The 26,939-nt window shown below is 38.7% G+C and overlaps 2 protein-coding genes and 1 long non-coding RNA gene across 7 annotated transcripts in view; 2 read left to right on the top strand and 1 right to left on the bottom strand.

Annotated features, from left to right (window-relative positions):
- The first annotated feature begins 6,754 nt into the window (after positions 1 to 6,754).
- islr2 (immunoglobulin superfamily containing leucine-rich repeat 2) lies at positions 6,755 to 10,802 on the top strand. Its single transcript, XM_066669037.1, has 2 exons — positions 6,755 to 7,000; positions 7,729 to 10,802. Exon 2 carries the CDS (start codon positions 7,738 to 7,740, stop codon positions 9,874 to 9,876), a length of 2,139 nt encoding a protein of 712 aa, XP_066525134.1. The 5' UTR covers positions 6,755 to 7,000; positions 7,729 to 7,737; the 3' UTR covers positions 9,877 to 10,802.
- A 1,034-nt stretch (positions 10,803 to 11,836) lies between these two features.
- stra6 (signaling receptor and transporter of retinol STRA6) overlaps positions 11,837 to 26,939 on the bottom strand; it is a 19,171-nt gene continuing 4,068 nt past the window's right edge. For all 5 annotated transcript variants that reach the window (XM_066668552.1, XM_066668557.1, XM_066668553.1 and 2 more), the window contains exons 3-18: positions 26,002 to 26,068; positions 25,203 to 25,285; positions 24,611 to 24,744; positions 23,792 to 23,958; positions 23,174 to 23,299; positions 22,472 to 22,542; positions 21,740 to 21,816; positions 20,368 to 20,429; positions 20,027 to 20,189; positions 18,886 to 18,961; positions 17,456 to 17,589; positions 16,246 to 16,363; positions 15,894 to 15,995; positions 15,427 to 15,590; positions 14,546 to 14,683; positions 11,837 to 12,793 (exon numbers count right to left, since the gene is read on the bottom strand). In XM_066668552.1, the coding sequence (XP_066524649.1) occupies positions 12,537 to 12,793; positions 14,546 to 14,683; positions 15,427 to 15,590; positions 15,894 to 15,995; positions 16,246 to 16,363; positions 17,456 to 17,589; positions 18,886 to 18,961; positions 20,027 to 20,189; positions 20,368 to 20,429; positions 21,740 to 21,816; positions 22,472 to 22,542; positions 23,174 to 23,299; positions 23,792 to 23,958; positions 24,611 to 24,744; positions 25,203 to 25,285; positions 26,002 to 26,068 (1,939 nt within the window). In that variant the 3' untranslated portion in view covers positions 11,837 to 12,536. The remainder of the gene's footprint in view (positions 12,794 to 14,545; positions 14,684 to 15,426; positions 15,591 to 15,893; positions 15,996 to 16,245; positions 16,364 to 17,455; positions 17,590 to 18,885; positions 18,962 to 20,026; positions 20,190 to 20,367; positions 20,430 to 21,739; positions 21,817 to 22,471; positions 22,543 to 23,173; positions 23,300 to 23,791; positions 23,959 to 24,610; positions 24,745 to 25,202; positions 25,286 to 26,001; positions 26,069 to 26,939) is intronic.
- Positions 14,509 to 16,230, top strand: LOC136694763 (uncharacterized). Its single transcript, XR_010802236.1, has 4 exons — positions 14,509 to 14,633; positions 15,076 to 15,143; positions 15,417 to 15,565; positions 15,905 to 16,230. It is a non-coding gene; the product is annotated as an uncharacterized lncRNA (long non-coding RNA).

Genomic DNA, 26,939 nt, shown 5'->3' with positions numbered 1-26,939 from the left:
AGACTGACACACTTCTAATAAAGAGTGGGTGTATACGGGGTGCAGACAGCTGCGCCCTGTGGAAAGTTTTAAGCAACCAGTTAAACAGCAGCCTCAGACCGTCTGCTTGACAAACGTTTATGCAACTGCATACACTCTGAGTAGACCGGCGCCCTGCAAGCAATTAAATACAATAAAAAAATGTTATCATGATAATTAAACACACATTATGACTAATTCGTTTAACGATTAAGCAGTATATATTTCACAAATTTTAACATCTCTAAATAATTTTACGGGGCGGTCCCCCAGCGCCCCCTATTGGCCAACCGCCACTGAAATATACCTCCATAATTGCAGTAGCGGTATTAACATGGAAAGGCATCGGCATCTTACGTTCGCGTGACACTGGCACATGCCAGTAACATCGGCACCTTACGTACGGGTGACAGTGGCATCTATTTTTTTTTTTTGGTGACAGTGGCATGTGCCAATGGCATCTATTTTTTTTTTTTTTTTTTGGTGACAGTGGCATGTGCCAATGGCATCTATTTTTTTTTTTTTTTTTGGTGACGGGCATGTGCCAATGGCATCTATTTTTTTTTTGGTGACAGTGGCATGTGCCAATGGCATCTATTTTTTTTTTTTTTTGGTGACAGGGGCATGTGCCAATGGCATCTATTTTATTTTTTTTGGTGACAGTGGCATGTGCCAATGGCATCTATTTTTTTTTTTTTTTTTGGTGACAGGGGCATGTGCCAATGGCATCTATTTTATTTTTTTTTTGGTGACAGTGGCATGTGCCAATGGCATCGATTTTTTTTTTTTGGGTGACAGTGGCATGTGCCAATGGCATCGATTTTTTTTTTTGGGTGACAGTGGCATGTGCCAATGGCATCGATTTTTTTTTTTTTTTTTGACAGTGGCATATGCCTCTGTTTTGCGCAAATGCCAATGACATTGACATCCGTTTTATGACACTGACATATACTCCACTTCATTGTTGAACATCTGCCAGTAGACTAAGTTTAGCTAGCATATGGATGTTTAAACTAGCTATATATTTAACTAGCGCACGTATGCTACTAGCATGTAAACGGACCAAACATGTGACATGCTACAAACATAGCATCCCTTATTCGCACACAGTCCACTGTCACTGTGTTCATGGACAATTGAACTAAAAGTTCTTCACAGTTAGGGGTATACGACGCTCCTCAAAACCACCACTTTTAAGACGACGACATACCACAATGCTGCCGTGCGATAACATGAGAGGCAGTAATATATATATATATATAAATGTGTGTGTGTGTGTGTATGTATATGTATGTGTGTGTGTATAGAGTGAAAATCTAATATGACAGTGTATTAAATGAAACATTACTTTTTAAAATTTTCGAATTTAAATTGAGGTAGCAACCCTGCTAGGCCTAATCAGAAAATTGAACACTGGCATCATCTAGGGGCCAAAGGTCTTTCTCAAGAAGAACGAGAAAACAATATGGGGACATTGCACGGTAGGTGTGTTGTACTATTACGTATTAAATGAGTACAAATAGTGGTGTAGCTACCATTATTATTTATATTATTTTATACAGGTAATGTTAAATGCCGTGTAGTATCATGTTCACTGGTTATCAGTAATATATGGGAAATACATTTTATACTGCTAATATACAATAGAATGCTGTATAGGAATGCTATTAAAAGTGGCAGAGGGCTATACTATAAGGTTAAGTGTGCCTGCGTTCTGGTGCTGCAAGTCTCTGACATGTTAACATTGATACCTTAATTCTATCCTGTATTTATTTTGCTTTTTAGGGCACACATTTGAAACACTTGATGGTCTGTTTCATGACATCCAGGCTCACAGTACTTGTCCATTCTGTAGAAAGAGTGATGAGTGCACCCAGGACCACATCTCTAAAAAACATCTCAAGTATTCTGTTTTTTTTAAAGATGCTAGCAATAGTAAGCAGTCTGTTTCTAATCTGAATTTTTATGTTAATAATGGTATATTTATTTTGGTAAATGCTGAGGAAATACTAATGGCCAAAATGTTCCTTTGTGATCAGTATGATTGTCTTATTATTGAGATTAAAAACTTTAAAAATGATGTGCTGTTTATGATCTGTTGTTTTTGTAGACTTTTGATGACTTGTACAGCTAAACTAAATGTTCAGTAGTAATTACATAATGTTGAATTCTTTTTTCTGTCAGATCTTTTCACAGTGCCATGTTTTTGTGGACAAGTTAAAGACTTAAAAAGAAGTCATTAAATAAACACATGGGCTTTATTGTAAAGGAGAAATTTAGGGGAAATCTGGATTATATGTCAGTAGAATTGGATGTCAGCACATATTATGAGCCTTCATCAGAAACTCATACATTGTCTTGGTTGAAACGTCAGCTTTCAAGAATCTGACATGCAGTGTTGTACAAGGCTATTAGAGCTTCACGTGCCATAAAGACATTTTAATTAATCTAGTAGTCCAGTAGTAATGTTGCTTGGCAGCATTGTGGTATGTGGACATCTTGAAAGTGGTGAGTTTGAGGAGTGTCGTATACCCCTTACTGGGAAGAACTTGTAGTTCAATTGTCCATGAACACAGTGACATGACTATGTTTGTAGCATGTCACTTGTTTGGTCCGTTTACATGCTAGTAGCATACGTGTGCTACCCAGTAAACAATTAGCCGTTGATTCGACGTTGAAATAACGTAATGACTGCCATCAACGTTCTCTTAAGGTTGAAAGTGAACGTTGAAAAGACGACCAAGCACAGACATTGAAAAAACGAGTATTAGACGTATTTTGGACGTCCGTTGACGTTATTAATTGGTCCCGAAATAAATTACTTGTATAAAACGCGTTTTGGACGTCCACTGACGTTATAGATTGGTCACCACTTAACTAACTTATTAAGATGGATTTTGGACGTCCATTGACGTTTAAAATATGTGTTTGACGGACAGACTACTTTTAAACCTATTTTGAACGTCCAGGGACGTTCCTTGTTTACTGAGTAGTTAAATATATAGCTAGTTTAAACATCCAAATGCTAGCTAAACTTACTGGCAGATGTTCAACAATGAAGTGGAGTATATGCCAGTGTCATAAAACGGATGTCAATGTCATCGGCATTTGCGCAAAACAGAGGCACATGCCACTGTCAAAAAAAAAAAAAAAAAAAATCGATGCCACTGTCACCCGTACGTAAGGTGCCGATGTCACTGGCATGTGCCAGCGTCACGCGAACGTAAGATGCCGATGCCTTTCTATGTTAATACTGCCTCTCCATAATTGTGAGCTACCACTGACTGCTACTTCCTGGTGCCAGCTGCCAATTCATTTTAAGGTAAATGAGTTCACATAAGTAGACTAGCAACGAGTTATTTTGTGAATTGGAGCTGATGTCACCACTAACTTATGACCTATTCTGGGGGATAAAGATGAAATATTAGAACACCTCCTGATTCACTGTCAGAGGCCTGTGGACACATGCGAAAAGAACGAATAACTTTGGCATACATTTTAAAATAAATGTAAAAAACTTTAATGATTATTCCCTCTGAGTCTTTGAGGAACCTTTTTATCCTGTGCATGGAAAACTATCAAATCTGAAACACCAGGTGTAAAATGATAATTCATAATCCATTTTAATCATCAGCAAACATAAATAAAAGTCTACAAATATTGGACAGAAGAACCAATATATTTTTATACATTTTATAGATACTACTAATATCGTAACTTAACATGTGCCAATATATTTTTGTAATTTTTCCTTTTTTTAATACTATACTACATTTTATGAACACTTTGATATTGTGAATAATGTGTACTGTTTCTGTGATTGTTAACTATGTTTTAAGTGCTCTTGATGCCATGTAATGATTTAGAATTTTCATCCATCCATCCATCCATTATCTGTAACCGCTTATCCAATTTAGGGTCACGGTGGGTCCAGAGCCTACCTGGAATCATCGGGCGCAAGGCGGGAATACACCCTGGAGGGGACGCCAGTCCTTCACAGGGCAACACAGACACACACACATTCACTCACACCTACGGACACTTTCGAGTAGCCAATCCACCTGCAACGTGTGGTTTTGGACTGTGGGAGGAAACCGGAGCACCCGGAGGAAACCCACGCGGACACGGGGAGAACACACCAACTCCTCACAGACAGTCACCCGGAGCTGGAATCGAACCCACAACCTCCAGGCCCCTGGAGCTGTGTGACTGCGACACTACCTGCTGCGCCACCGTGCCGCCCTTAGAATTTTCAATAAAGTATATTTTACAAAGCAAGAACCATGGCCTGTTACTATTGGGAAAATGGAGTTTTAGTCTAGACTAATACTCAGTGGCCTTTAAAATAATAAATACAAAAACTATATTTAAAAAAATTCATCACTTGGACATAATGATTTTTAATGAACATTAATGATTTATGGCAGCACGGTTGGGCAACAGCTAGTGTCGCTGTCACACAGCTCCAGGGTCCTGAGGTTGTGGTTTTGAGCCCTGCTCCAGTGACTGTGTGGCGTCTGTGAAGTGTGGGAGATTGGCGCCCCCTCCAGGTTGTGTCCTCCTCTAGGCTTCAGACCCACTGCGACCCTGAACTGGATAGGTGGTTACAGACAATGAATGATTAATGATTTATTATAGTCGTGTGCTCTGGAAATGAGGTATTCAAATTAAGAGGTAGGTTATATTTGAAAGGGACATAGACGAGCCAGGTAACGAAAAGTCCTTGACCAACAAACGAGGCATTAAAAATGTGGGTTTTCTGGGATGGCCAGTTGTGTCTGGGCTGGCACATGATGACTCAGGGTTAATGCTTGTTTGGAAATCCTTTAAACAAAACAATGGTGCCTTTATGCTCTCAAATTCTGCTGTTGTGTTTTATCTCGCAAGACATCAGTATTCAGTACTGCTAGTAACAAACACATGAACATGTTTCTCTGTGCCTCGCACCCAGTGATTCTGGGTAGGCTCCGGACCCACCGTGACCCTGTACTGGACAAGCGGTTACAGACAATGAATGAATGAATGTTTCTCTGTATCATTCCAGGTGAGAAAGGGCCTTACTTTTCTCCTTACGTTTCCATAACAAGATAATTATGGACCAAACAAAAGAGTAAAAGAAAGGGCTGAGCTTTAAAATAGACTGTTCTTGATACTCTGACATAGGCACACATTTAAAAGGACCCCCATCTTTAGAGGGTTACCCCAAAGAACCACCAAATGGTAATAAGGTTGCATGTAATAAGACAGGGCACTAGATGGCGGTGTGGGCAAAGAATTGAGACACGCCAGCGCTTCGAGCCTTCCAGCAACAGCAAACAGCCTCGGCCTCGGGACTGATAACTAAAAGGAGAGTATGAATTATATTTTATGGTTTTTAAAACTTACTGTTCTTTAAGATATGAACCCAGTGTTCTTGATAAAACGAACATAATTCAGGAGTATTTCAGCAAATAGTCAAACTCGCTGTCTTTCATTTCTAATCGCAAATCAACATTGTGCAAATGAGCTGTTTCGTGAATCCTGGGCATGGCTTTAAATGTGTCTAAATGTAGACTGCATCCTTTTGTGTACAAGCAGGTCTATAAGCAGCACACATCGAGATTAAATTATATCTTAAAAAATAATGCAATAATAGTTTGTATTTTATGTTGACCATTTCGTCGCACCAAAAAGCAGTTGGGTGTGTCTGATTGTAATTAGAAAAAGAGGGAAATTCTCACAGTATGTGTATATTAAAGATAGCTTTTGCAAACTCCTGTTCATAAATATATTCATGGACTTTTCCAAATAGAAAGAGACAGACAATCTCTGTTCATCAAAACTGCATGTTTAGAAGTTATTTCCAAAATATCTGTGGATCTGTGAATATGCAGTCATTCACAGTCTTTAGCTCAGTTCACCACTCCACCACTGACCTGCTGCCCCAGGATTGGTTCTTCAGATTTATGACATAAGAAACCCAGCTCTCTGTGATTTGCCCATTTTAAACTGTCTTTGGACACTGCAGTTTCAAATTGGAAACATTCAGCCATGGCAAAGACAACTTATTTCACTCATGATACGTCTTCTAGTGTATAGAAACACCACAGAGACGTGTTAACTAGGTTAAAATAGTTGATTTCCACTGGAAATGAGTCGTCAAATTAGTGTTATTTGGGAAGCTTACAACAAACTAAGCAGGTATATATTGTAACAAAGTGGATGCTGAACTGCAAATCAGTTATTTTATTTATTTTTTCATTTTTCTGTTACTTTTGATTCTTTTTTTTTTATCATAAAAAATGTTTTTAAGGAAAAGCTCAGAATGGTTTGTGTCATGGACTCGAGGAAAAGGAATAAAATGTTGAAATGTCTCAGGCACCGTTAGTTGCCTTTACTGTTATCTTTATGCTTATGTTTGTGTTCCCAGTGACCTATGACCCTATCATGTATTATCTGTAACTTCCTCCTGCTGTTATAATCAGCCTAATTCAAATATATGGTTGAAAATGACCTGTTGTTTTCTACTGTATCCACAGCTTGCAGCATTCAACTATTTCATATTATTCAGAACAAACACAATATAAAAGGAATATTTTATAAACAAGTCATGTGACAGAGGACGAAATAAATGAAGATATTTATTTAAGTCATGTATGTTTCCATGGGGCGAGGTCCCTGTAGCTTTAACTGGAGGTACAAGGGAGAGGCTGCGCGTTCACGAGTCCTCCCATTTCCACTATGGAGGCGGGAACGCGCAAAGGTTTCTGCTCCAGCTCGAGCAGAAGCAGAGAAGCGCCTGCGGACTCAGCGTCTCACTGACACTAAAATGTCTCATCTGCCGTCCGTCGAAAAACACGGCGTCTTCGTCCAAAGTAACACAGGAGTGCTCAAGATGTTTTGGGGTCATTTTGCCAACAGCTTCTAGATAATCCGTGTTATATTTAACCACATATCGATTCAGTTTGTTTTCTGTAAGAGGAGTGGAGATCCGCGCGCACAGGTAAGGCACCACCACGGAGTTCCGTCACGCGACTGTAAGGTCTTTTAAGAGTTGGGATTAAGTATTAGGATTGAAAGCAGAAACTGTCCAAGTGAAACTAAAACGAATACAGTTGCATTGGAGAAAATAAAGTTTCGAGCACAAGGGAGCATGCCGTTTTAGTCGCGCTTATGTTGTTGTAGACGGATTTGAAAGCAAGGCTTAAATAAATATGTAAATAGGAATGATTACCCATGTGTAAGTGTTTTGGGGCGTTTAGCACCGTCTACTGGAAAACTAAACCGTGCGGAGTCATGCGCTCTTTTGGCTGAGAGCGGGTATTCCGCACAGACTCCTGCGCTTTTCCCGCTGTATACAAATGCTGTACATTTCAACTGCAGCTCTTCGAAAGCCGCGTTGCTCTCGTTTACCCAGTGATTCACTATACGACTGACTGCTGCTCTAGAGTGAAGTGTTTTCAAACTATTAAACTCTTATCTGCGCAAATTGTTCGTTCAGCATCTTTGCAATTATGTAACTAAATGTTTTTTTTAACTCTTGAATACTGGGTAAGTACGTTTCTGTATCAGCACATGCAAAATAAGATTTTATAAGTTGAAACAGAATGTGTTAACATGAGCAGAATGTGCATTAGTCTTGCTTTTAAATTACTGCTTTGAGTTTGATGCATAAACAGTATACAGCATGCATTATACTCATCCCCATCCTTGTAAATGTGTTCTGTGCAGGTGCTGAAAATGGCGCCCGGCTACCTGGTGCTCTTTGCCTTGGGGACCGCAGTCATTGTGAGTGTGCAGGGCTGCGTTGAGCAGTGTACCTGCTCTGATAAAGCTACCCATCACTTTGTGGACTGTGCTTACAAAGATCTTCTGCTGGTACCTGTGGGCTTGCCATTCAATGTGACAACTCTAAGCCTTTCAGCAAACAAGATCACAGTATTGAATTCCAACAACTTTGTAAACGTTACCCAAGTTACGTCTCTTTGGCTTGCCCACAATGAAATAACTAGCATTGAGAAAAACACACTGGCACCGATGACTCAGCTGAGGAACCTAGACCTAAGCTATAATAAAATTGTGAATTTTCCATGGGAGGACCTTGCTAACCTCCCTGCCCTTCAGCTGCTAAAGATGAACCACAATGAAATGGTCAGCCTGCCTAAGGATGCTTTTACTAACCTGAAAGATCTACGTTCAGTTCGCATCAACAACAACAAATTTACTACCATCGCAGAGGGGACTTTTGATGCTCTCACCTCCTTGGTGCACCTTCAGCTTTACTTCAATCCTTTCATCTGCTCTTGTAAGCTTGAATGGATGAAGGAATGGATTCTTCAGTCTAAAATCTCCATCCCAGACCAGAACAATATTGTGTGCAATGCCCCTGCAGATTTAGAAGGTGTAGAGGTCACAAAAATTCCCCAACTAGACTGTGAATCCCCAACAGTTACCATAACCTCTCAGCCCAACCTCGAAAGCACAGAACTGTATGAGGGATACACAGTCATGTTGAACTGTGAAGCTAAAGGGAGCCCAAAACCTACCATTGAATGGGAAATATTTACAGGAAACCAGCTTTTAACATTTTCATTGCCTTCCATTGTTGAAAATAGTGAGGTTCCTGTTAATGGGCCACCTACTAACGCGAGGCTCCTCATCTTTCAAAATGGGACCCTAATTATTCCTCACATGAGCAAAAAAGAAGATGGAAACTACAGCTGCTCTGCGATCAATGACATGGGCAAAGCTGAAAGCACAATGAAACTTACTATGGCTGGTGCCAAAAAACATGCCACCAGCTACATACTGGACCCAAAACTCGGCATCAGTCCACCTGTAAATAAACCTGGACCAAAGAGCTCCAACAGTGTGATCAGTATGTGGCCCAAACATGAGAAGACAAAGGTTCAACCAACTGGAACATCGTCCATCACTATTAATACTGAACAAGTTGAGGAGGGCTCTGACACGTTACCATTTGCCAGCAAGTGTGGAACAAGCGATGGCTCACAGTATATATCTAACCATGCTTTTAACCTGAGTTTGGATGATCTTAAACAGTACACCTTTGATTTTGGAGTGATTGCGCTGGAGGTGTCAGAAACCGAGGCTAAAGTCCAGCTCAACCCCCTGCAGGTGGCCAGTGCCAAATCAAACCTACATATAAACCAAGTGCAGGACCTAGAAACTGTGAACAAAGAGCCGTTCAGTCTTTACCAGACATCGCTGAAGAAATCCCCCATGGACATGTTGTATATTTGTGTTAGCACTGGCAATGGGCATTCAGTAGTTCAGTGGTCAAAGATAGAAGAAGGTGTCAATACTTATCGCTTCCAGGGCTTACAGCCAGGCACTAATTACACACTGTGCCTCACATACGGGGGGCAGGACTGTCAGGTCCAAGTGGTCTTCACCACAAGGAAGAAAATCCCCTCTTTACTTATCATTGTGGTGGTCAGTATTTTCTTGCTGGGCTTGGCCACCGTGCCCCTGCTGGGAGCCACCTGCTGTCATCTGCTCTACAAGTATCAAGGCAAGACCTACAAACTCATCATGAAAGCACAGAACCCGGATCAGATGGAGAAGCACATAGCCACAGATTTCGATCCAAGGGCATCTTTCGTGGAATCGGAGAAGAACTTCGACGCGAGTGAGCTGGGCGAGGGGGATGGAGAGGCTGGTGCCGAGGAGGGGGAAGGGGAAGGGGAAGGGGAAGAAGGGGAGGGCAGCGTAGTGGCCGAGTCCATTCCGGAATCACAGTCCAAAACTCAGGAGGAGTTCGAGGTGGGCTCTGAGTACAGCGACAGGTTACCGTTAGGGGCCGAGGCGGTGAATATATCTGAGGAAATCAACGGCAACTACAAAGAGCCGCGCTGATCATTTAAAAAGTCTCGCTGAAAGGGAAGAAATATGTAAAATAGTAAACTTTCGAACACATTCCAAAACCAGGTAATCATCTCACCTTGTTGTCGTGCCCCTGAGAAAGGTGCGACACTCAGTTTTACCTCAGCAAATGTATATATATTTCTTATCGCAAATGGGGCTCAGTGCGCAGCTGCGGAACAAAGGGACTATAACTTCCAACAAACCTCAGGCTGAGCTGTACACTCAAACTACCGCAGAGAACCCCCCCCCCCCCTCTCTCTCTCTCCACACCCACCCCGAACAGTCATCGCATCCGTGTTGAAAAGTCAGACTCACGGTAACGGTCAGTATGTCATAGAAACGCCAGTTAATTCGAGGGTAATGCAAGAGTCATTCGTAGTGCTCATTCCGTGGCCATCTACATCCAGAGAGCGCTCGCTGAAGGGAATTTTACGTTAACCGTTTACACGGTCTGTGTCTGAAGAAAACAAATAGCGTGGGGAAAAAAAAGCAGGTGACTTAGTGTGTGCTGTGAGACTCCAAAACTAATGTGTTTTCTCCTGCGAGCGGACTCCTCTCGCCTTTTCTGGACTGGATTGAACGTGTCCTCTTCTCTGCTTTAAGATTTGAACGTGTTCGTGGCATGTCACATGTCCGTATTTTTCCAGTGTGTTTTATTAGGCTGTAGGACGGTAGATATTCTCAGTGTCCGTATGTGGTGTGAAGCCCAGAAGTAAACTGAAAAGATGTGCTCCTCTGTTTTGATAAATCACTTGCTGGCTCTGTCCATCATTGTGACCAGCGAGGAGTCCTGTATATTTTTTTTTTTTTTGGTGAATTCTTGTCGAAATGTTCAGCGATGTTGTAAAAAAAATCTTCCGATCCTTCAGAGATTTTGATATGATTTTCTGTACGTAAACTAAATAAAATGATGAAAGAACGTGGATAGATTTGATTTATTCCTCGCATTGATTCAAACGCTTTCAGCTTTTAGTTTTTAAACACGTCATATCCTCGCTTTGGGCGCAGGAAAATAAGCATTTTTATTAACCTGTATTTATCTGGATAAATAAAAGCACAACATCTACTATTTGCAAACAGCAAATGTAAAATGTGGGAAAACCATTGGCACAATAACTTTACATTTGTTGTAAAAAAAGTCGCCATATTTAATCCTAAACAAATAAAACAAATCTATATATGACATGTTCTAGTGAACGTACGTGTCCGTTATGTGTAAAACTTTTCCAAATATATTGCGCGCTCGAGTACCCGAGCCGCGCGTCCCCGCGCAGAGGTTTCTCTTTGCTCTCTCAGAAACGCTCAGGAAAGAAACGTGAGACGAAAAACATTAGCGTCATTTTGGTCAGTGTCGGTTCTGTCGGTCAGAGCCGCGGCGGAGAACAAAGGAATCAAATCCAGGTGTTCAGAGCGCGCGCCAGCTGTTATTCTGATCCGACAGAGCAGCACTTTCAGTATTTAATCACAACACACCATCAAAGCCAGAAAGAACCACTTCGGATTGGATACGCTTTATTAAAGAAAACGACAGAAAATGAGAAAATAAAAAAGGGAAAATCAACAAGTGAACGAAGAACTGTGTAAATATACCGCTGTGATCCTAAAGCGCGTTTCCCTTAAAACACACTAAATTCTATTTACCAGAGGGAAAGGTGAATGTTTATAAATCTATCATATGTCATTTACAATAGTTAAAGAAAAAAAACTTGATTAAAGCTTATCTGAAACAGGATTTAAATTAACCTAACTTAAGAATTAAAATAGATGATGGTACCCAAACTAAAGACGAAGAACGTAGTCTAAGCCAATGGGTAGGAAATGTATTGTTTGAATACAAATAATACAAAAAAAAAAATCCTACTGACCATGAAATGTCGTGTAGTCTGCAGTGCGGTGTGCGTTCCTTTGTTTAAAGCACGAGGCTGCTCAGGCTTTATGTCATTGTCTTTATTTCAATTTTATATGTTAGTTTAGTTTAATCACAAATTAATGTCATTCATTCGTTTTCTTCAAACGTAACAGGAGGCACTTTTGAAACAAAATGAAGCGAGTAGTCAGGCTTTAAAGGAAAACTTCAATGTTTCTATGATGTTCATTTTGAGATTTTCAGATTTTTAGAAACCTACAATGATATATATATATAAACAACAAGAGTTAGAGCCAGTAGCCAGTACACTTCATTTATATATCAGCTCAAAATGAACATACGCCTTAGTTCAAGCCTTTCTTTTCATAAGCAGTGCAAACCATACTAATGAAGGAAAACTCATGGGAATGAATATTACATAGATTTTTTTTTCCTGGAAGACATACACATCCTGTACAATCATAAGTATTCAAACAATCTAACCACTTCACATAAGTAGTTACAGGGCGCTCGGTGCCATACTAAATTTCCTGATCTCCTTTCTGGACAAAGACAGACAGACAAAAAAAAAATCTAATTCACAAAGGAAACAGTGCTTCCTTCACCCAGACAAAGAGAGTCGGCAGTTCTTCCTGAGGCACTAAGCTGTAAGTGCACTTACCCAGGACAAATGCAGTTCTATACAGAGATAAGTAATACTATCTTCATAATCTGCCTGATAGCCAGTGTGTGTATTGGGAGGATATGGATATGAAGATATGTTTTTTTTTATCTGTTATCAATTTCAGTTCTCAGATGCAGCCCTTTCTGCCTCCTTGCTGGCCTCTGTTGTGCTGCTGCTCTCTGTTTTGCTGCCTTCTTTGGAGCTCCAGGTGAGGGTCCCATTAATGAAGCTCTCAGAGCTCTGTCGCTGAAAGTGCTTTCTGGACCCCACCAAGGACGGGTTATTGACCAGTGTGTAGAGGAGATACCAATGTCCACGTGCTCGCTTCCCATTGGTCACCTTGTTTGGTTTCTTGTCCTGTGAGACCAGCTGGATTCCTGCAAATGTTCAGTGGACTAAAATTAGGTTCCATTTCAGCAGGGCTATTTTCATATGTGAAATATACACTTACAAATCTCCATCTGAGTTTGTACATCTTTTTCTATTTTCCCTTCAACATTTCCATGTGATACATATGCAGGGAAACCTATTCATGTGTAGAGCACCATTAACATACTTAAAGTGTGAAAGCCAGTGTACTGCAATGCAGTAAATGAGGGCCATCAGAGAGTTAGAGCCTTTACAGACAGCTCTAAAGCAATCTTTGGAGCACAGTTGGGCCATATTGAGCTTGCCATTACCACGCTGAAAAACGCAGGCCCTCCGGGCTGCATAAATATGAAACAGTCAATTAGAGTGGTCCATCTGTGTAATCCACCGGCCTAATGCTAATCTCCCCTACACAATAGACCTCTGTTCAAATGGAATTACTACTGTATCTTTGCAAACGTCCAACAAATATTCCCAAATTGGAAAGCCACGGAAAAGGCACAGAGCAATCTGTACATGGCAGGATGTTCAAAAGGAGTCTAACAGAGTTTAATCAAAGATATTAGAGCCCCTGTTCACCATCTGCTTTCAATAACAGTGTATTAACGCCTTGGCAATCTCAGCATCTGTCACCACCCCCTATTTCAGTGACTTTCACATCCCTGTGAGAGAAAAGTGCAAGTTATTTTTATATCGAGGCATAAAAGGTCCACCTGATCAATCCCTGCTCAGCAGCTTGGGCTGTGCATTAGAAACAGGATGTTTGCACTATGAACAGAGGTGCCTTGTCTATGGCAGGTGCGATTAAGGGCAATAGCAGAGGCCAAAGAGCCTTATTGCATATTACAGCCCAATTTATACTGACAAATTTAATCAGGATAGATACGCTCGCTTGCTGCGTGTTACACAGTGTGATGAGTCAATTAGGTTTTAAACAAGGCTGGCCAACTCTCAGCAAATACAGCTTGGAAAGCCCTAGAGAAATCAAACACAGATGCACTGAATCATATGCAGTGCACCTGTCTAATATTTGTCCACCATGATTCAGTGCAACATGGTCTAAAGAGCAACACTTGTCTATTGTACAGGATATAAACCAGAAAACCTGATGTGATCAGAAAATCACTGTGTGGTAAAGGCTGCACAGTATATTTTTTCATGATTGTTATCATGACATCAGCCTTTGCAACATTGATACTGCAGAGGTAGGAAATAAACTAGTGCCCCTCAAACTGCAAATCTCTGAGCTGAGTATATGAATCAAGATTGATTTATGATCATAAAAAAATATGAATCATTAACCAGTGTACATAAATTGTGCAATAATGTGTTTTCAATATATTAGAAGGTACACTGCAAAATATAGCAATATAAATACAATATGGTATTATGCCTGTATTATGCAGGCCTTCATTTTAACTCTAAACAAAGCTTTAATAGTTAAAGCTCCATTTAAAAGTAGTTTAACTTAGAATATTTTGCCTCTTTTTCATTTATAGTCCAAATATTTATTAATCATAAAAGCCCCTAAAACAGGACATTTTCCTGTATAGTTCATCCCTGCTATGTGGAGCGCTCCACCTATGCTCTCTGAGATATAACTAATTGTTATTTTTTAAATCTTTGTTTTTCACGTATGAGCAATGCAAATAGACATGATAACACAAAAGCACAAAGGCTTATTTCCACTGCCACCCATAATTAATTACAGCCCTGTATGATACCCATTTACTGTGCCATAGCCATATACAGAAACACACCTTCTTCAACATCCCGAGCTGCCTGTCCAGAGCCTTTGTCCTGACCTGGTGACTGCAGCAGTAACCCGCAGAAGGCCTTCATCACTGGGTGAGACTGACTGACCTCAATTTTTAGGTAATGGGCATAGAAGCGATAGCCTGCAGAGCAACAACCAGGGTGAGAACAGAAGTGGAAAAAAAGCAATCTCCAGACCATCACGAGATATTGTGTATAATGGCAATTCTGTCAGTACTTGCATTATGCTTGAACTCCAGCTGTGCAGAGCATTCATATCAAGCCAGTCTTAAAGATTACAGAGCAATCATTGCTGGCTATAAATTATGGGGAGGGATTGAATTTCTCACAGTTTTTCCATGTACTGGAGAGGAGGGAATTCCCAATACAGTATAATTTATGTGCATGCGTTCAACAAATACTTTGATCTTTAAGAGCTGTTTTGTTTATAACTTATGAAAATACTAGTTGCCTTTACAATGTATGAACATGTTGTGACAGAAATGTTAATATAAACTATTTCTTATTGTCTTAGGTTTTCAATTTGGAAATATCAGAGAATAATAATGAACTATACACTGGGAAAAACATAGTAAAAATAAGGTAAGTGGTTCTCAAACTGAGGAACACACTGGGGAGAATATTTTATCTGTGCTTTGTAAATTTTTTATAGTGCATTTAATTAAATAAATAAAAAATAAAATATTCTAAATTTTACTGTAGACTGTAGACTAATAAAACTAAATTTGCAACCAATTACAATTTGCAGCCACACCCACTCTCTCAAGGGTGGGGAGGGAATGCATTACCCTCAAAATGGGTCTTTGACAGGTAAATGAAAACTGCTGAATTAAGCTGTAGATTATACTCCTACAGTCTGACGTACCTGGGTCGAAAGCCTCCACATTTCGGTTCAGAAGGCTGATGTCAACACGACCGAAATGGGCAATGTTGAACAGAGCTGTGATTACCAGCCTCCAAATGCCCAGCAGCACACCCACCAGCACATTGACTGGAAAGAGCAGGTAGGTCAGAAGGAACAGACTACCTCTGCAGAGACAAACAAAAATAGTTGTTTACTAAGTGAATAAAACAAAGTTTTTATTACTGGTTTTGAAGACATGACAGACCAGTTGAAAGCTAGAATATCATCAAAAAGTTAATTTATTTCAGTAATTCAATTCAAAAAGTGAAATTCATATAGATTCACTACAAACAGAGTGATTTATTTCAAGCGTTTATTCCTTTAAATGTTGATGATTATGGCTTGAAACATGCCAATGAAACATTTTGATGATATTCTATTTTATTGAGATACACCTGTATATTTTACTGGACATAAACATGCTCTACCTGTTATTAAGGTCTCGTGTACCAGCTTCCTTTTTAATGAACAAGAACCTGGATGTAAGGTGCTGGATGAGCACAACCAAGAACACCATCAACCAGAAGGGCCTGTGGACAGAGGCAGAGGATTTATGAGAGGATTCGTTTTAAGTACCACTTCTATAAATATTGGAGTTTATGGATTGAGTGAGAGATTGTGGTCAAAATGACTTTGTGTAGTACTCTCAAGGATAGTACCATGATCCTGGGGTCAGTGACAGGGCAGAAGGTGTCTTGATGGCAGAACGTCACTGACTGCTTCCATGATTAAATGACATCATCATCTAATTCAGCAAAAGTGTACGTCAGTGTCACTCACCACATTCGGCCGATGATATGGAAAAGCATCATGTTCTTTCCATAAAAGATGGGAATGATGATGAGGAAGACAGCGAACAGAAGGCAGATGAAGAACACCAGCGTCTGAATGACCATTCCTTAATGAGTATACACAGCAAAATAACATTGAGTCATATAGGCATCAGCACACTTGAGAGAAGTTAAAGAAATTGACCTTAAAGATCAGTATCATACACATTGTTTCTTTTCCCCCAGGTTACTGCATATGGTGTCTGCATGTATTAATGCACCAAAAATAGACATAGTTAATCACTACTAACAATTATCTAGTCTTTTTTTAATGTTTAGAATAAACAAGAGGTTCTAATCTGAGGTGAACTGCTATAGGTCAATAAATATAAATGTGCATGACATTAGAAAAACATTAAATGTTTTTAGTGGCCAGTCTCTATATATGGACTGCATACTGAATGAAAAGCTTTGAAAATGTTCATGTTTACATGCAACAATGTGTTTATTTAAAAATTGAAAGAACATTTGTTTCTCTCTGATATATATATTAGAACATTTTCTTAAAATAAATGGCAAACATTGTTCACAGTCAAACCTTGAAGTCTTATCTTGAACTTTTAACAATACTCAGGACAGTGAGGACAGAGAATCAGGTCATTTGGCCAATGGTAATTTCACTCTGGGTGAGTATGTGGTGTTTGGGTAACATTCTCACAGGTCTAAAGAAACATTCATACATTCATTATCTGTAACCGCTTATCCAGTTGATGGTCGTAGTGGGTCCAGAGCCTACCTGGAATCATTGGGCGCAAGGCGGGAATACACCCTGGAGGGGGCGCCAGTCCTTCATAGGGCAACACAGACACACACACACACATTCACTCACACACTCACACCTACGGACACTTTTGAGTCGCCAATCCACCTGCAATGTGTGTTTTTGGACTGTGGCAGGAAACCGGAGCACCCGGAGGAAACCCACGCGGGACACGGGGAGAACACACCAACTCCTCACAGACAGTCACCCGGAGCGGGAATCGAACCCACAACCTCCAGGTCCCTGGAGCTGTGTGATTGCGACACTACCTGCTGCACCACCGTGCAGCCTTCTAAAGAAACATCTTCATGGAAAATACTCAGATTGGACAAAACTCATACCTTCGGCAGCACTAGTTAACAAGGATGAAAATGTAGACTGTTATTCAATGTAATTTTACCTAGACAAATGAAAGCAGCTTGGTAGCTAGTGTAACCCATCCAGCAAACCAGAGCGGGACGTGAAGGCCTTATACTCCTCTGGCAGTTATACACATTATAGATGTCCCCTCTGTACAGCCCCTTAAGATTGGACCTGAATACACACATATGCCATTTTAAGAGTTAAAGGAGACATAATGTATGAGGCAGAGAATATAATAGAGACATGACTAAAGAGAGAATGGCACAGGAATTCTATGTAGTTAAATCAAATCGCTAAGAGACAAACACAGAAAAAAATCTCAATTTGAGAATCCATTATTTTTCAGCCTGGTGTTACTGAGTGTAATTACCCAATTATAATTAGGGTCAGATAATGCCTGCTCCCATTTGCAGTAACTGTTATCACTGAGAATAAAATGACTGCTACCATTAGCATCATTTTTGATCTCTCTCTCTCTCTCTCTCTCTCTCTCTCTCTCTCTCTCTCTCTCTCTCTCTCTCTCTAAGAAACAGTGATGAATGTGAGTGAGGGAAAGATTCAGTATACAATGTATGTAGTCCCTGAGCAGTGTAGGTGGATATGTTACAAGGAAATATCTCACAGCAATTACTGTCATCCTAGTAACAAAGTTGTGTAAATGCTTTAGAGTATAAATACCTGCAATCACATTACAGCTGGTGATGTTTGCTCTTGCATCACTCACATGTCTCTCAGAAAACTATTATTTATATGAACTGATTATTAATGATGAGTTTCCTCTACAGATTATATGTTTTTCTGCATAATTTGTGTAACGTGCTATCTGAGACTTTAATAGTGAACAAGGGCAGCACAGCACAAATGCGTGAAATGCCTTGAACAGAGTGGTGGTAAAAAATCTGTTGAAGCATCATGCTAAAATTAAACTGATGGGTAAACAATTCCTTTCCTAAAAAAGAGAGAGCTTTAGTCATCTAAAAAGACTACACTCATTGTTAATTCAGGAACAGCTCTGTATTATTTAATTGTAATTTTAAAGGTATGATTTATCTGTAACAGAATTAGATAATCTAATAATTTATATATTATCTAGCCTTGCTCTAAGGCAGAGATTGTGTAAATTATATTTGATTGTCTATTTCTATCTTAACAAATACTGAAATTATTATCTGACTGTGATTTTGTACTTTTAAGATACAGATTTGTATTGGCTTCAGAGTATGGGGGAGTTGAGACAGATTTCCTTTTTTTCCAAGATGTAATATGTAAGATAATCTCTTTAAAGTTTCTGAGAATTAATTATTTGTAATGAATCTTTTCAATACATTCTCCAGCATTGTCCTGGTGTATGTGAGAAGAAAAGAATAGAAAGAAAGAAAGAAAGAAAGAAAGAAAGAAAGAAAGAAAGAAAGAAAATAGAAATGGTTAAATGAAGCTCTGCAGTTGCTGCTCTGTATTCAGCCTTACCTGTGCAGGACCATGGACCTCATAAACATAGTCAGATTGACCAAACAGGACAGGGTCACTGCAGAGATGTAGCACACTGAAACAGCAACAAGAAAAAAATCCCACACATCACGAGATGCACACACATCACCCTCTCAGCACTTTTCACCATCCACTGATTAGCAAACAAGCTTGACCACAGTCCAGCAGTCTGCTCTGCTGACTCCATCACTATTTGCCATCAGTGTGAGTGTGTGTGCATGTAGGAGTGTGTGTGTGTGTGTGTGTGTGTGTGTATGTGTGTGCGTGTGCATATTTCAATGTGGATGGTATAGATTTACCCACGTGTGTATAAGGCTGAGTGACAGTGGATCTATGCGCTCAGTATAAAGTCTATTACAGGCCTCTGAGCAATATTTCTTGCAGTTTCCAAGAAGCTAATTATGACAGGGCTGCAGACAGTTGTTTTGATGGAGCACAAGTTTACTGTTGCAGTCCACATCAATGAGATGGTATCCTCAATTATTTTAGTAGTATATATGAGCAGAACAGGAATCAAAAATGAATTTATTTCATTTGTACAATGAAGTGGACAAAGTGACAATATCTTAGTTGATCATAAATCATGGCTGGCATCAGTGCTGCTAAAGCATTGACCGATGTCAGGCATCATAAAATATCCAGTTATTGACAATTTGTAAACAGCAAAATCAGTGTGTAGTAACAACACAAATTACAAAGTCACTACATGACTGGATGTCTGCTTGTATTTTGTTGTCATTGTCTTTCATAAACAAGCAATAAAAAATTTATTATTTGTGAACAGATTCCTACATTTATGAATTCAGATGTTTAAGGTAAATTCATAGTTTAAAGCTTCAGCTTAGAAAAGCATTGACCAATAGAATGGGATGCACTGGCGCAGCTGCACATGAAGCTAATATCACCACGGTTTTTGACAATTTTTTGACCACGTATATTACTTTTACCCATTGTTTGATTCCTCCTGTTCTTTTTTTAAACAATGTATTTTTGTAAATGTTACCGTTTCTGCAGTTTTGGGATCAAGACTACTAACAAACAGGATGCAAAACAACCCTGCCAGCAGCAGCTATTCCTGTTAGGGGCTTTAAGATTCTGAGCCAAAAGATACTCAACTCACCTTCAAGACACCAAACATAGTGAGTCACTATCTTGACCACTTCCTTACGGTCATCTGATAGAATTATGTTGAAGCCAGCCAGGAGATATGAAATATCTTCATTCACTCCTCTCCGGACAATATTGAGAGTGGGCACTACTCCAGTGACCAGCAAGAGTACCATCTGTGAGAGTATGGGTAGATGACAAATAATACTGATATGATCCTATAATAATAACTAAAAGCTCTCTATATATAAGATATAAGCTCTTTATATATATATATATATATATATATATATATATATATATATATAAGCTCTTTATATATATATATATATATATATATATATATATACACACCTGATAAAGTGCAATGAAGGCCACAACCAGAGAGATGGCTAATTTAAGTGGGAACCTGAAAACTGAAAAATCACAACATTAGACATACAGCACAAAACAAAAAGCAGTACTACTACTAAAAAAAATTATAGTCAGAAATATCTTTAAGTACAGGTTACCCATGAGAGGATATTTATGAGAAGATTAGAAATACAAAGAGCCACTTGAAATGTAAAAGGAAATACAAAACATTAAAAAACAAAATAGTAATTAAAAAAAGATTAAATTCCTAACAAGATCTTGTAGACCACAACTTTAGGAAACAGGAAACAAGCAAACTCCACTATCAATTCAAATAAAAAGAAATATCAGAATTTTTTTCCATGCTGTGTGAAGACAATGATACGGGTCTCAAAGATTGTGGAGCTGTCAAGAAGCTGTTACTGAGAATATATGACAGAAGAAGGAAAAATGATTATTCACTTGCTGGTGTTATTAGAACAAAGGAGATGCCACACCAGAGCCTGGGCTTTAAGATCCCTGAACATTTTGTGGATTAATTGGCACATATGAAGCCGGAAATACAATATCAGTCAAATGTTTGGACACACCCACTTAGGGAGTTATTCATTTGTTTTGGGCCATTTTCCACATATTTATGAATATACAGTACCAATCAAAAGTTTGGACTTTGGATCTTCTCATTCAATGGTTTTTATTATTTTCTACATTGTAAAAGAATATGGAAAACATTAAAACTATGAAGGAAAACATATAAAATTATGTAGTAAACAAAAAAAAAGTGTTAAAGAAACCAGAATATGGTTTATATTTTAGATTCTTCAAAGTAGCCTTCTTTTGCTTTGATGACAGCTTTGAACATTCTTCAGCTTTCCACACTCAATGAGCTTCATGAGGTTGTAACCTGGAATGGTTTTCAGTGAACAGCTGTGGCATTGTCAGGAGTTAATTTGTAGAACCGCTCGCATTCGTAATATGTTTGAGACCATACCTTGGGTTGTACAGAGGTAGGGGCTCGTACACAGTCCTTTACAGTGAATAGCCCTATTTCATCAATGACTAATGAGAAGATGTGTCCAAACTTTTGACTGGTATTGTATATATTTCCAAATTTCTTTAAAAACCAAGGCAGAATCTATAGAAAAGACAGTAACCTTTCATAAAAGTAAATGGAAGCTAAATTTTTAAATAGAAACAAAATTTAAAAACTGTAATTTTAGCTGTCAGAAGTGTCTATATAATTCCAGATTAATGAATAACATAATGGTCATATATTTCTGCAAATTAAATAAATGAAAAGTGGTGTCCTTTTGTGAATTTTGCTCAGTGCTGTAAACAAAACTGTACAATATACACATAATGTTTGAGTTACCTTCCTCAGGTGTGTACACATAGGACTTGAATGCATCAGAGATTCGTTCAGTCAGCTTAGGTCTAGAACTGCTTGTGCTGCAAAGGAAAAATTGCAGAGTTAAACAAATAAAGGTTTATACAATGTTGTTAAAGACAATAATTTGTGAATATGTGTGTATGTGTCTGCATAGACACATCCTTTTTCCTGCAGTTTTAGTCATGTGTAGCTGTAATTTGAGAAAACATGGTAGCAGCTGAACTTTGCTTACAGTGTTGAAATATTTTACAGTACAGGAAATCTGCTTAGTGTCACCCCATGACTATTCCCAATGTCCTTTCTTATCTTTTACTGTAGCTTTGCATAAAAGAGATGTGAATCTATGCAGAGAGTGGAGTTATTCAAACAGTCTGCACACGGGTCAATTAGGAATTCCCACGTTTTAGATGCTATATACTCAATGAGCCGGAATGATCATTATCTGCTGTGTGTAATTCAATAGATACTAGGCTTAGGATGGAACATCCTTCACTAAAGTTGATCCACTTGGCTTATCATCCTTGTCAAAGGAAACACATCATCTTCCTGATCCTCCTCTTTAAATTCAATCTTAAAGTTCCTCGCTTTCATTTACATAGTTTGGACAGTATAGATATCTTTTGAAAGGTCAGTGAACACCTCTTGATGTGTTTTTGTAATCATATTTAACCTTTACCATCCAGATTTGCTTCAACCCAACCTACACAATCTGACCTGGTTTTGGAAGTCTTTTTCCTCTTGAGGATCTCCTTTACATAGTCTCTGTAGTAGCTGCTCTTTAGGTCCTGAAACAACAATTAATAAATGGCACATTTGTATACAAGATAATCTAAATACAAGATACATTTCTCTGATCCTGAAAAGATCTTTGTCATCCTATTACACTCCAACATATTTGTCTTACAGATTAAGGCCATATAAGACCAGCATTGTGCATTTTCTGTGGGAAAATAACAATGTCTTTGTAATCTATTCTGCCACAGACCAGAACCTAATTTCAGAAAGCTGCTTATTATGATTAGACTTGTGGAATGCCATTCTGGAGTTTACACACCATTTTCCACTTTCTATTGTGCTACCTCTAACCCATGCAAATGAAAGGTCATCATTAGTAATCTACTTTTCTCACGTGTGCACATAACCATAAAGGTATTGAAGTCTAGATTACTAGCCTTTAAACTTTTGCTTATCCAACTCAAAACATGCATATACATTTTTCTCACAAAACAAGAAAAAGGAAAACATAACTCTGAATATTTTAGCTTCACGCAAGAAAACAAGAAGAAATATATAATGAAAATTTGCAGTGAAAAGGACAGCAATGTTATATTCTTGGATGGTGTTACTGTTTATTTACTGGCAGACATTTTTTCTATTTCAATTTCACATCATACATTTCTATGGATGTAGACTCACCTCAGAGGCATTACTTTTCTCTGTGCCTTTTAAGCCCTTGAAGAGGAGTAGAGGATACTGGAAGCTGAGAAAGGCCAAGCATGCAATCTGAGGCAGGCTGCTGAACAGGGCATAGTACTTGTATATCTGCAGGGGATGAGATGCATCAAAAATAATATTATTACACATACTGCTAATATGTAGCTTAGGTTAGAAGAGTTTCTGCTTTTGAAGGGTTCCACTGCCTTCACTAAGGAATTAAAATGTAACACATATTTCTCAATCTAGCACTTCAAAGACAACCAAAACATGTTACAGTGAGAACAAACCTATTCATCCAAACTTTTCTTTTCAAGACTTTGTCTTTTTTAAATGCTGACAGAAACTAACGTGATTAACTCTGACAAAAGCTCTGCTGTTGGTGACACTGAGGCAGAACCAAACATTTTAAGTTTGAAGACCATTCATTAAGACATGAAGACAAAAGGGTGGTAAATGAAAAGGAATGGTGAATTAATCTGACAAACAGAAGACTAAAATCTGATACAACAGGCTTCAGCATTCTTCTATTAAACCTATACATTAAAAAATACATTTAAAATATGAAAAATTAATTGTATACCTTATGAAAAGTCCTACCTGTGGTGTTCTGGGACAGTCCACTTTCTGCCAGACAAGGACTCCAAAATGTGTCCATGACAACAGGCTGCCTAGCACGTAGCCCACCTTGTTGTGGAGAGTGCCACAGGCCAACAGTGGGTAGTACAATGCAGGATAGTAGAACAGGGCCAGGATCAGCCAGTACTCTGGAAAAATGAAGGAAAAAGATGTACAAAATATTTTACAAAACATTTGGTATACTGCTGTTATTTCAGTTTGGTTATATAAAATTCAAGTAACTCAAGAAGTTGGTATAGTTAAAATATTTAACTGTCAAACAACAAAAATATAAAAAGCAAAACTCTTACACATAAAAGAAACATGCATCAGTTTTTTTCTTTTTAGATCAACATTCTTAGGAAATAAAATGTAGACATAAAAACAATATGAATAATTTCAGTTGCATGACTAAGATTATCAGCTCTGTCTGCAGATCCAGGTGAAGAGCTATTTTCAACCTCTTGTGTGAATGGAGCCTGTTTTGGAAAGGCTCCATTTTCTGAATAGACAGAGTGTTCATTTGATAGCTCAGAAGCAGGAGTGACTCACTATGCCCCAGGTTTATATCTTTTTTACCAGTTATGTTTCCCAGCTACTTTGGTGGCCTATTTCTGCCATATCATCCACCCAAGAACCACTTTTAAAATGTTCTATATACAACAGGATCTGATTTATTCTAGCCTAGAACAGTGTGCTCTGTCTATAAACCCTCTGTGTGTACTAGTATACACAGAAATGTAATCTGTATATCGTCTGCCCCATGTCAATACAGACTCCCACATAGATACACCTTCATACCTTTGTACTGTGTGTCCTTGGTAAAGGGTAGTGGGTTATGGGCTAGGGCCATATCTACAATCTTGCAGAAAAGCACCCCAAACACAGCCACTGACAGGCCTTTGTGCTGTGTATGGTCCAGAAAATTTACTGGGCTTGAGAGAGAAAGGAAAAAAATAAAATAAAAGCAAACACTCATAGTATTTACTGCATTATACATAAACTAGACTTGCCCTGAAGACTTTTCATACATTGTTTACATACATTTAGTTTTGTCTGTGTGATTGATTTGATTGAAATTGGTGTTGAAAATTCCATTAGTTTTTCCCTATGGCATCAATACTTAAATTTAGAGTATAAGTAACAGTTAGCTTAAATGATTCTATATTGTACAAAATATTTACGATCTTTATCAATAGCTGGACCCATTGGTTTTATATATCAGTGGTTTATAAAATGACTTTGTGTGATCCTGAGAGGCCCACATTTTTTGTGGCCCACCTCTTCACACTGTTACCTGGACTGGGACACAAATTGCAAATGTCTGTGAGTGGCATAAAACTATATGTAAAATACATTAAACAAAACAGCAAAAGAAAATGTGCATGCTCACCTGAGTAAACCTGGAACTCCTTTGAGACTATCCCCAACTTTCTGTCGTCTTGCCAGAACAGCCAAGATAAGCATGACTACCAACTTCACACACAAACACAGGAAATAAGCTCAGTCAATCATTTTTCTCTCTATTCAGCTAGCCCAACCCTGCTGTATGCCCTTATAATCCACCTTGTGAACCCACTGATGCAATTAAACAACTGCCCAGTTGAAATGAAGCAGCAAGGGGAAGACCCTATGCCTCAAAATATGTTCACACTCTGATGTGTGCTTATCCTTCATTCTTCATGTTCACGTTCAGTGAACACAGCTCTGGGATCAGCGACCTGTTCTGACCCTTGGTGCTTTTAAAAACCACCAGGGCCTTAAGAGTGGGTTGGGGGTTGCCTGCCACATGGCTCATGATGGTCAATTATCATTCAGCTGTTTCTATAAACATCTAAGATAGAAAAATGAAGACAGGACAGCAAGGGGCTTTTTTGCTTCCTCTGTGGGTAGCAGAGGAGTTACGCTGATGGTGATAAGTGATCGTGAACTGAGTTCATTTGACCTAAATGCTTTGCCCACCCAAGTCTTGTCTTATTTAGTTTACTTTGTCATTAAATATTAAACAAAACATTTACTATGTGAGCAAAAAATAACAGTTTATTATAATGTGTGTGAAAATTAAAGTAAAATGATAAACCAGACATTTAATTGATTTTTTACAGTTTTATTTTACATACGACATTCAACATCTGTGAGTAACCTTGAATGATATATGCTGTGTGAAGGAGGAGATTACACAAATTACTCACAGATATGGCTGCAATGGATATGTGGTAGAGTCCGTCATCAGCTGTGGGGTCACATGGTGGGATTATTCTGGAAATTTCACAAGCAAAGAGCATTTATTGTAAGCTGGTGCAATACAGGCCACTTACTCACACAACACAGATCACCCCCATAGAGTGCACTACCCTACAACCCCCACACCCACCTCCATTAGTAGACCAATACTTATCAAGAGTTTCATGATTGAGGTACAGCTGCTTATACATGTAAAGGAAAATGAAGTGACCAGGAAATGACCACAAAATCAAGGCAAACACAACACTATGACTATATGCAAATTCTGGAAAAAGGCTTTAGTTGACTTGACTGCTAAATGTCTTGTGTGCAGTAAAAAGACAACAGAATATATATAATTCTCTTATCAAAAATGGCTAAATATATAATAGCCAAAAAGTTGTGGAACTATACTGGTGATATATATAGACCATTCAGGGTTGGACAACATGAAGTACATCCCTTTTTTTTAGAGCTTATTGTGAATATTGTCTGTGACTTAATAACAAACAGCAAGCGTAGTGACACACAGAGCCTAATTAGTGCTGTTTTTTATACATACATATCATTTGCATTACATTGCAATATTAAATATATAATTGATTGTAATATTTAAAATGTTCTAGCAATTAGGGATGGTCCAAATTATTTAAACAGTCCACTTCTAAACAGAAATATAAGGATCTTACATTAAAGGACATAAGTAACCTTTTCATAACAATTCTGTGCAATACTGAAAATGTTTCTATGCGTTGTTCCAAAGGTTTTTCTTTTATGCAAGCAAATAGAAGAGGGGAGTACACTGGAGCATCAGGTAGCGTCACTGTCACACAGCTCCAGGATCCTGAGGTTGTGGTTTTGAGCTCCACCTTTGGTGACTGACTGTGAGGAGTTTGGTGTGTTCTCC

This window comes from Hoplias malabaricus, chromosome 4, assembly GCF_029633855.1.
Source record: "Hoplias malabaricus isolate fHopMal1 chromosome 4, fHopMal1.hap1, whole genome shotgun sequence".
Classification (NCBI taxonomy): Eukaryota; Metazoa; Chordata; class Actinopteri; order Characiformes; family Erythrinidae; genus Hoplias; species Hoplias malabaricus.
This window is presented reverse-complemented; position numbering and strand designations above follow the sequence as displayed.